Source organism: Enoplosus armatus, chromosome 7 (genome assembly GCF_043641665.1).
Source record: "Enoplosus armatus isolate fEnoArm2 chromosome 7, fEnoArm2.hap1, whole genome shotgun sequence".
Classification (NCBI taxonomy): domain Eukaryota; kingdom Metazoa; phylum Chordata; class Actinopteri; order Centrarchiformes; family Enoplosidae; genus Enoplosus; species Enoplosus armatus.
Genome location: NC_092186.1, coordinates 15,705,001 through 15,716,015, shown reverse-complemented (window position 1 = coordinate 15,716,015; position 11,015 = coordinate 15,705,001). Strand labels below are relative to the sequence as shown.

Below are 11,015 nucleotides of genomic sequence, written 5' to 3'. Positions count from 1 at the left end.
CTTGTTAGGGGCCAGATGGGAGAGAAAGTGACTTCCTGCTGTACTTCCACCACAGGGCTCGTTCCCTCACATTAATACCTTTACTGCTCGGCTCCATTTGTTACACACACTCAAGACACACACTCAGGGGGAGCCCGGGGCTGTGAATGATGGCCATATGCAGAACTGTGCTCATCTATAACCCCCTGTGGCTGGAACAAAGTACAGTAGACTCCTTGAGTGTTGAAACCAAGGTTAACATTTGGAAGCCGTGCAGTCTGATTCAGCGGCTCTGCGTACGCCCAGCCGGGGCCGACGGGTCCATAAAGGTTAGTGAAGTGGGTTTATAGGCAGAAGGTCGCTGGTTTAAATTTATACGTGTGTGTGTGTGTGTGTGTGTGTGTGTGTGTGTGTGTGTGTGTGTGTGTGTAAAAAATCTGGCAGGGAAGGTGAACGAGTGGCTCGCTGCCCACTGTGAGATGTCATGTGACTGCTCTGCAGCCAACAGCAGCCAGCGGTCACTGCGCAGCTCCCAGGTGTGAAAGTGTGTTGATACGTGCATGTGAAACAAAAAGCAGAGCTGGAAAAGCATGCACGCTCAGCACAACCCATCACCTGATAAATAGAGGTAAAAAAACAACAACAAGATAGCAAGATAGCTGATGGGTGGATCAAAGAAGAAAACACTGGAGGACTCGCACTCAGACACACCTAACCAACAGCGGCTTAGCATTAAAATTCAAACAGGGCAAACCAAGGATAGTGATACTCGATGATTGTGTGTGTGAGTGTGGGACCATGAAACAAAATAATGGAAGACTGTTCTTTTCCATTACACAGGATGCAACATTTCCTAGTTAGTTTGTTGATTAATGTGGGCTTTTGTGCTTGTCCAAGAAAGACAAAAACGTGCTGACCTCTGCATGAATAAACACATATCACCTTGAATTAGCTCCATATCCAGCAGTTTTTGTGTGTGTGTGTGTGTGTGTGTGTGTCACAAACTGGCGGTGAAGCAAATGATAGATTCATATTTTCATACAGTAACGTTAGCATATTAGAAAAGACATTATAATATTCAAATTGCGAGCCACTTTTAAACACGTCACTAAAAAATTACATTTTGAAAACATTTGTGTAGTTTCACCTTGTTCGGCAGTAATGAACTACCTCTGTAAATCTCAGCGGTGACCTTTGACTCACCTGAACATCCTCCAGTCCTGTGTGGCCGCCGCGTGCCGCTGTAGTGGTTAGGGAGGTCAGCCTCTGTTGGAGCATCGTTTTACGTGTTTTGGCCAATAACAGGTTACACTTCACACCACCACTTCACACAGACTGCCCTGTCCCCTCCTGCCTGCCTGCAGGTGAAGCATTTTAACCAGAGTTTCAACAGTTTTTTCCAAAGAAGAGAGAAAAATAATTTTATAAATGATACTGTGATTTGCTAATGGTTTATTTCAACCAATTACTCTTTTTTTTACATTTTGATCCCCCTCTTGCCTCTCAAAAATAGAGGAAGAGCAACCTCCTCTGCCTCTACGAACCAGCCTCCTGTGGTGTGTGTCACAAATATACTGTAGTTAAATCATTTATTCAAATCTTGCAGAGACGACCTCAACTACTCTTTGGACAAAGAATTTAGAATATAACCTATTCTGCAATTTACAAGTATTTTCGTTATTGATTAATCTGATTATTTTCTCAATTGATCGTTTTGTCTATAAAATGTAAAAATAAATTACTTTTACTTTATTACTTAAAAAAAAAATGTATTTTATAAAATGCTGTTGATTCATTTCATGATGATCTACTAATGAATTATTAGACTTCTCATTTTGGCACTAGTTTAATTCAGGCCGACGTAAACTGTAAGAAAACAACAATTTAAATAAAACTTTATGCTTTATGATTATGTTACTGGAATATAAATCAAATATGGCCTCCATGTGAATTAACAAACAAACAAACGACAACCAGAAATTACATTTTAATCATTTTACATGCTGCCTAAAATGTTTGTTGGCAAAACATATTTTAGTTGAAGACTTTGCTTGGAAAAAAATGCAAATGTGTTGCAGAGAAACCGAAATGTGTGTTCAGTAAATAACCCGAGCCGCTGGGACAAGCTGAGTGAAGACCATCCAGGCTCCTCCGTGTGCATGTGTTTATCTGTTGGTTTATGTGTCAGTTACAGGCAGGACCCCCGCTGAGAGCAAGGATGTTGTAAACGAGGCAGCACAGATAATGTATTGCAGCGGGTGTCATTGAATGTGTCCCTTTTGAGAATACACATAAAACACACAAACACACAAATGTCAGGACACAGAGGCAGGTGTGAGGCCTGAAAAACTAATAAAACACAGCAGCGAACATATGTGAACATGCTACACACACACACACACTACAGTACATGCTGCCATTATTACACACACAGTGGGTAGGAGAGATACATAATCTGCACACATACACACACACACACACACACACTTTCATACACAGGCAGTATTTGTCTGATAAGAAAGGTCACTTTTGTCATTTGAAAGCACACAAACCACTACAGGCTCCACTTTTAAAGCTTCACTAGAAAGGAAAAGGAGGGCAGCCGTGCCTCTGGACACCTCACTCAGGCAGTCGTAATTACACAACAAATCACACTGCTCTTTTCCCTTCATGTTATTTGAAATAGTGGATTAAGAGCACGAAAAAAAAGAGCAGATTTTTGAAGCTTGGCCATCTGTGTTTGCATGAGAGCTTGTGTGTGTGTGTGTGTGTGTGTGTGTGTGTGTGTGTGTGTGTGTGTGTGTGTGTGTGTGTGTCTGCTTCCTTATCTCATCTGAACCATCCACCTCTCACACAGCTCCCAGTCGTTTTTTTTACTCTCCAAGCCGGAGAGGTCGGCTCAGAGCCCTGAAACTGGGTCATCTGGGTGTTGGTTTTAAAAAAATAAATAAATAGGCTGGACACTGGCCGCAAAGCTGCCTGGACCACGCACAGGTAGGGGAGAAGGGGATAGAGCAATTGGATGGATGGGGCCGAGGAAAGTGATGAGTGGAAAGGTCAGGACAGAACAGCGCAGCCCCTGTTGCTGGGGGAGATATTTTTGGACAGCACGCTGGGGTCGCAGCGCCAGACTGTCAGCCTCTGCTCTGCCGCGGCCAAGGCGGAGGCCGGAGAGCCTCAAGGTCACACCCTGCACCTCTTCTGCTGACAGAAAGAGGGAAGGCGAGAGAGGGATGGAGGGGTGGAGAGGTCACAAGAACCTGGACTCCATGCTGCTGTTACCGGTCTAAATAAAACTCACTTCATTCTTCTCGAGTGTTGGCGTGTACACACACACACACACACACACACACACAGACACACGTCCGTGCGGCGCAGCTTTCAGGTCAAGTTGGAACAAGACAGGGCTGCTGGGCTCACTCTCTCATTTCTGAGGCAAGTGACGGTTCAGGAGTGTCACCTGTCCACAGGGGCCTCTGGTGTGAAACGCGATATCACTCAGAGGCTGACCCAGCCCCGAGAGCTACTCGAGTAATGGATATCAGGTGAACAGGAAGTTTTAAAACCCATTAGAGCTCCACAGAACTTAAATTCAATGTTTATAATTAGTTCCGCTTGATTCTGTCTGTTTCACAGCTCCTACTTCCATTGATACTATCTCAGGTAATTAATTGTTTAAAGAATATGAAAATATTTAAGTTGCCCCATCAAGGAGCTACTTGCTGAATTGTAATTATCTGAGGTTTCTAACCTCTGGACCGGTACCAGGCCTCAGAATGATTGTTTGCTAATCAGCTGCAAAAAAACCCTACATAATTCAGCAAAGAAGCCGAATACCAATTCAGTATGTTTATAGGCTATTATAGTGGTAATCACGTTGAACTTTGTTCAGTCTGTGCTGCATCGTTACCGGTAACACACCCAACAACAATACAATGAGTCTTTAAAAAATCAGTTATGTCCTGGCAATGGTTAAGTACCATATAACCAGAACAGCCTTTGTTGCATGTCTCTCTCTCTCTTTCTCTGTCCCCTTATTCTGTCCGTCTCTCCACTTCAGTTGTCCATTAAAGACAAAAATACCACCCACAATACAATACAGACCAAATAAAATAAAGTTTCATTTTTCTCTCTCATACATTCTCTCTTCTCCGTCTCTCTTTCTGTAATTTGAGTCTCATTCGTGTGTTCAGAGGATAAATAACAAGCGTTCTGTAACAAAAGGTTTTGGGACCACTACATTTTTGCCTTAAGAAAACAAATGACAAAAAAAGGAAATGTGTTTGTTTAAACATTTTATTGCTATGTAAAATTAAAAATCTCATACCTCCAATGAAAAAAGTACTAGTCTTAAATAACAAATAAAATCAGGCAAAATAAAAATATTTGGCATTGTGAATTGATGTTCAGTGTATGGGGAGGATTCAGTTTGAGCAGATTTAGCACAGTCAGAAGTAATGTTATAAAATGCACTACTGTATTATTGTACTGTCTGCTGACAGACTACCATCTTTAAAAGTCAACGTATCATCTCATGGGGTAGTAAGTAAACCACTAAACATATATCACTGCCTTTCTCCCGATCAACATTTAATACTGTAATTAACTGAGGTCCTACAGTAGTTTCATGACATATTAACCTTAAATAAAACGCGACTGAACACATGAAGTAGATGTGCTTATTATTGGCACATCCATGACATCCCTGGCACTTGTACTTACAGTGCGGTGGGGAGGAAAAAAAAGGCTGCAGCTGCTCGTCCCAGGCAAAATCACCGCTGTTGCAGTACAGTACATTTTGGGCTGATGAGCCGAGTCATTCGACGTGCTGCACAATCTCTAAGCGATGCAACACACATCCTTATTATCCTGAACACATCCGTACTCAAGGCGACAGATCTACGACTGAAGTGTCTTCGTCTCCGTGCAGCCGTTACAAAGACACAATAATTAATGACAACACAAAACTTCAAGTATATTCCAAATGCAGCTCCTCTGTCTAACCACTACAGTCTGGGTGAGGGACTAAAATCTAAGCATGCAAACACGAACAGTAATGTGCACCCACTTTCTCTTCCTGTGACAAACCGCAAAGTGCATATTAGGAGCTGGGTGCTCTCTGAGACTTGAGTTTGGCTCTTTACGCTGTGGCGTCAAGGTCGGCTTGGCTTTACTACACTGACATTCTAAACATTGTGTTGCTTAATAGTGCTGCACTTAAAATCACACAGGTAAAACATGAAGCATTAGCATTCAAAAGTTAAACATTTTTAAGTTCTCTGGGCACCACCTCTCTTCTGTAAAAACTAGAACATAAAGTGACCGTTAAAGCATTTGTAAACAAAGCCTCTGATATAAGTTATGAAATAAATTAACTTGAGAAATAAAATAACTGATAACAGCCAGCAAAAATAAGCTTTTTGTTGTTTTGTTTTTTTTACATCCACTTTCTCAAACAAGGGATAGCTTTGCTGATATCATTCCATATCTGCATTCTGCATCAGCATTCACTGCATTCATGGAATACCTTACAAAATAAGTAAGTACATAAATAAATAATCCTTGCATTGTTTAGTATTTGTTATTCTTTTCCTTTACAGTACCATGACTTGTAACTGTACAGTGAGTAGGTATAATACAGCAATTACAATGAGAAAAGAGGGGTAAACCCATTGTCTGGTGTTACTGGGGGCTAAAGGTAGGGATCGAAGGTACCGGCGGTCTGCTGGTCAGGGCAGGTCCAAACTAATCTAAACTGAACAAGGCCCTTAAGCGATCCCACATCACCCGGTCTTTCTTTGTTGGTCTTTCACAGAGGGATTTGGCCAAGGTTGAGGCTCCATCCGGTGTCCAGAGCTGCCCCAAATCCAGATCCACACCGGACTTGCTGAGATCAGAGTTTGGCTGGGTGAGAGTCAGGGGAGGGAGGTGTTGAGGTCAAAAGGCGAGGTGTCAGAAGCCATGGTTGCCACGGTGACCTCAGAAGTGGCCCATCCTGGCGGCAAAAAGGCTGCGAGAGCGTGGCATGGCCGAGGAGATGCGGCCAAAGCTGGACGAAGGCCACTTCATGATGAACTGGGAGGTCACTGGCAGCAGATACCTGGACAGACGGACAAGAGCGAGGGACGGAGGGATTAGGGGAAAGGATGAACATAATGAGAGGATTAGATATGCAAAGGTCACAATTTAGAGGTCAGGGCGCATTAGTGCTCGGCACTGAGACCACATATTGCTTTTCATATATTGATTCTGCCATTTATGGCCATCTCCATTTGCACATTTCAACTTTAATAATGGCCCGGTGATTTCAAGACATCATGACATCACCTTCCCCTTGAAAATGAGAAAAAAGAAAGAAAAAAATATAAAGCTTGAAACCTTAAATGGTGAGATCCATATGATCTGCGGTATTTTGTGTCAGGCTGCAACTAACGATTATTTTCATTATCGATTAATATGCAGATTTCTTTTTCCAATTAATCAATTAATCACTTGGTGTATGAAATGCCAGAAAATAGTGAAATGACATCTTCAAATGTCATATTTTGTCTGACCAAGAGTCCAAAACCCAAATATATCCAGTTTACTATCAATTATGACGAAGAAAAGCGTCAAATCCTCATATTTGAGCAGCTGGCAGCAGAAAAGGTCTGGCTTAAAAGAATGACTCAAGTGATTATTCGATTATCAAAATAGTTGGCGATTCATTTTCTCAGCAGCAGCTCGAATTTTTTGTAATGTACCAAATCTAAAATGCCATATAACACAGTGCTATCAGATAGGTTTTATGCAGTATTTATGTATCTGCTCGTAGGGTAATATATTATAGTCCTTATACTGACAGAAACAGATCTCTTTTCTTTCAGGACAACTGAATTTTTCAACTTTGACCCTTAAATTTCTGGTATCATGAACAGAAAATCCTCACCTATCATTCCGAGGCACAGACGTCAGTACCTGTCTAAGACTTTTCTATGACACCTTCCACCGAGACAGAGCAGTGAGGCAGCTCCTGCTAACAGCGTTCCAGTACCTGAGAATGAGACCAGCGTCAGGTTGAGATAGAGTCAGGAGGGGCTGAACCCTGCTTCCCATCTTCCTTAGTTACTGGAAATGAGTCAGATATGGTTGTCAGAGCAATGTCAGATGAGATGATCAAATCCTGGACAAGGTTAACTGAAGGTTATGCAAATGTTGGGGGGGATGCTGTTCAGAAGACATGAGACAGGGGAAGTTTGAATTCTTCCAGACTGATCAGTTGGAAGAATGACTTACATTTTTGGGCTTGTGCAGCACACTTGTCATATTGTGATATTATACATTACATGACCTTGTTGCCACAGCAGCAGCACGGATCTTCAGCTAATAAAAAATACATCTAATACTCGTTTAGTTAAGTACAATGGTCAAAAGAAATAGTCCCTGTGGAAGTGTTTAAGATGTGACAATCTAATCAAAAGGGAGCCACTGGGGCTGAGGATTACAGAGTAGAAGAAATAATATCTTCTTTTAAGCTGGTGCAGAGATAGCACACTTTTTCTCTGACAGCTCTCTCTCCTTGTGAAATAGCTCTTGGACAAATTAGCCGAGCAGCTTCTTCTAAAGTCGACCGGAAAGAAGAAAAAAAAAATAAAGGTCCATGTCGCTGAGGGCGTCCTCTTCAACACAGACCCAGGAGAGTTAGGAGGGATTCAAATTAACTTCATTTAGTCCAACGAGAGTGTCCTTGAAACAGCTTCAAGTGGGCCGTAGGTATCCCTGCAGCACATCTTCTTCGGCTCTGACTGGACTTGAACGAGGCTCAGTCTGGCACTTCTTCTTAAACTCCTCCACTCAAACCCCGGAGGAGGACAAGATATGCTTTGCTTTAAGCCTTTCACGTTTGCTTTTGTTAGGTAGCTCAAGTCGCAAGTTCGGTCTCCAAAGTGACATTTAGTGATTTCATAGCATGATTTTTGTGTCACCCTTCTACATTACTTGTGTTTCTCTTCCCCTCCTGCTCTGTACCTTATTCCATCACCCTCTTCCATGAGATTCACCATACATCCATTCGGATTCTGTTCATGGATTTGTGGTGTGATTTCTTCTCCCCTCTATTTCCATAAGGTTTTCACTGAAAACCCCAAGCCCAGGCATGGAAATGGCAGTCGAGAAAAAAAAGGGAAAGAAAATCAAATATTGAACATTCATTGGGGGCTGAGTGTGTGTTCTTCAGAGATCCTCTGCTATTCACTTTGAGAATATTCTGCTCATAGAAAGAATCACCGTGATGGTAGTGGCGAGGGATGGGGTAGGGGGGCTTCTCACGTCCAAGGGGCCGCTGTCTCTGCAGGCTATATTTAATTGGACCCTCATTCAGCATCTTCCAGGTTCGTCCTCCTTTTGATCATGAAGAAGGTCTTGGCAACAGCGTACATGTTTGAAAGCCAGGGGGAGGTTTGTTCATGCACTTGTACTTTGCTTCAATCCATCAGTTGACGGGGAGACAGAAACACACTCTCCTGCTCTGTTCCTCACATGCAAAGCTACAATCTACCGCTGTTGACTACTGACAGGCCTTCCACGCTACTCCTAAATCCTCCATCGAGATGCAGCTGCCACAATGAATTTAGAGGAAACCAGACAAAACGAAATATACCATGATTAAGGATGGAGGGGGAGACTGCCACGATAGCTGACGCAATCATAAACCAAGAGGTACAAAGAGGCTTGAAGGTTATCTGCAGCCCACATTCAGCTCAACACCCCAATTAACCCTAATTACTGCCACACTTTTCAGACAGATGAAAGTTAATAGAATCTGAAACTTTTGTCATCATGGGAAAATTGTCTTTGGGTAGTGACAGTAATTCCAGGCTTAACAAGAAAGTCATTAGTGGAGCTATTTGGCTACTTCCTCTCATCTGCCCACACAGACTGAAGGACTTTTCTAAGACCCATGAGGCTGTTGATGCGCCTGATCGGGGCACTCCAGAGGGAAGGATGCTTGAACAAGAGCGGGCAGGTGTGGTCAACAATGGAGACCCCAAAGACCCCGGCTAACAGACCCACTTTGACGTGTGCCAAAGGCTGCCAAGAGCTCCGCTATGTGTGTGTGTACATGCACAAGAGACAGTGTGGAGATGTTGGATTCAAAGGAGTCCAATATATGATCTTTGATTTCAATGTGTGAAAAAGTTTAATTAGTCAGACTGTGGATGTCTGATGAGCATTCTTTGTGTATGATTACATATTGAACTGGAAAATGGAGAAAGTTGATTTATAACATTCCTGAATTGCAATGTCATTCACTGTAAAATGTCCATCCTCTTCACCTTTGAGAAATGTCACACACACACAGTAGTACACTGTACAGGTTGTGTTCTTAATCATGGCCGGTCACTAGCTGGTGCATTAGGATATTTCACATTTGTTAGTTTTCATCTTTGGATTCATTCTGGTCTAATTCTCTAGTGTTTCTGTCAGACATTCAGTTTAGTTCAGTAAAGTTGTGATTCTGACTTGATAAAAGGTAGAAAAAAACTAAACCAATTATTTTTCATTATTAAATTATAAATATTAAGTTTGCATTAAAGGATAGGTTCACATCTTTTTCAAGCATGACTCAAAACAATACTGACATGCCTGTATGTACATTGATAGTTACTGGTTGCAGTAATTATCACAATCCTCTTTCCATGCAACAATGCAGTATAATGCATTGTGTGGCTTCAGGCCCTCATCTCTTACAATGGAAGTGTTGGGAAGAGGTCTCTTCACAGCCAGTATGGACAGCCGGAAAACAAAAACAGATTTAAAAACATGTGAACCTATCTTTTTAATGTCAGTTGGATGTGGACACAGCCCGAGAGAAACAGCTCGAGGTTAGCTGAGTGCGAAACACTGAGGAGGGACGGATGATCGTTACGTAACAGTCACATGACATGTGCATGCACACGCACACACTCATCCACACACACAATTTACCATCGCATATAAAGCTTATGCATCAATGAGGAAATAATCCTAATTGCTTCTCAGCTATCTGAAGTGGAGGCGGGTTTGCGACTGTTCCCTGCATGCCTGATGGAGAGATGTGAACCGCTTGTGTTGTGAAACTGCAAACCAACATGATGAAAGCCGAGCCGTTTTCTGTCTTCTTGTGACAAGAAGAGAGTGGTGCTTACGTTGATCATGGCACTGATGTGGTGCAGGTGAGGCACTCAGTTCCCACTGAGGCCATGCATTGAGTGAAAGGCATAGTTTAGCATGTAGCAGCAGGGTGACTGGCTGGTGATGTACAGCAAGCTGGCTGAATGGTTGCGGTGTTGACAAACAGTGCTCCAAACAGTCTTAAGATGCTTCCTTCTCCAATCTCCTTTCCAATACATTGTTTACAGTTTTGGGCTACAAATAATCAAATAATTTGAAACATATCCCATTCTCATGCTGTATAAGTCAATCCAAACATCCCTTATTTGAATATTAGTGAGGCAAAGGAGAGGAGACCATGTTAGACTGTTGGTTGTGCAGCCCAAGCAACCATCATTGGGCAGGTGGGACCAAGCCTTTGTTACAGCTGTGAGGTGGTGGGAGCAGCAGAAAGCAGGGAACAGGGACGGTGCCGGAAGATGGGGGAAGGGAGGGGGTTTAGCAGAACTAAACCAAGCAAAGACCTGCGTCGAGGGGCGAAGAGACGGAGGAAGAGGAGGAAGAAGAAGCGGCAGCGACAACAGCAGGGGTGGAGCCATGGGTAGAGGCTGGTCCAGCAGCAAATGGTAAGCTTTTTTTACACAGACATATATAGACACAGAAGAAATAAGGAGAGACAGACCAATGCATGCTTAAATGGACACTCAAGGATACCAACTGCAGAAATATGGATACACCTATGTATCATTTTGTGCATGCTCGAGATCCTATTACAGTTATATATTTAAATGTATATTCTTGAATCTATCCTCGAAACAAATATGATCAAGATAAAACAATCAATAAGCAACAATGTCAGATTAGTCAAAACATAAGTAGCTCTAAAACTGTACACAAACTCCACT

General features: G+C 42.5%; 1 protein-coding gene across 1 annotated transcript in view; it reads right to left on the bottom strand.

Annotated features, from left to right (window-relative positions):
- Positions 1-5,958: 5,958 nt before the first annotated feature.
- Positions 5,959-11,015, bottom strand: part of ttll7 (tubulin tyrosine ligase-like family, member 7) — a 60,690-nt gene continuing 55,633 nt past the window's right edge. The window contains exon 20 of the mRNA XM_070909352.1: positions 5,959-6,079. Coding sequence (XP_070765453.1) covers positions 5,959-6,079 — 121 coding nt within the window. The remainder of the gene's footprint in view (positions 6,080-11,015) is intronic.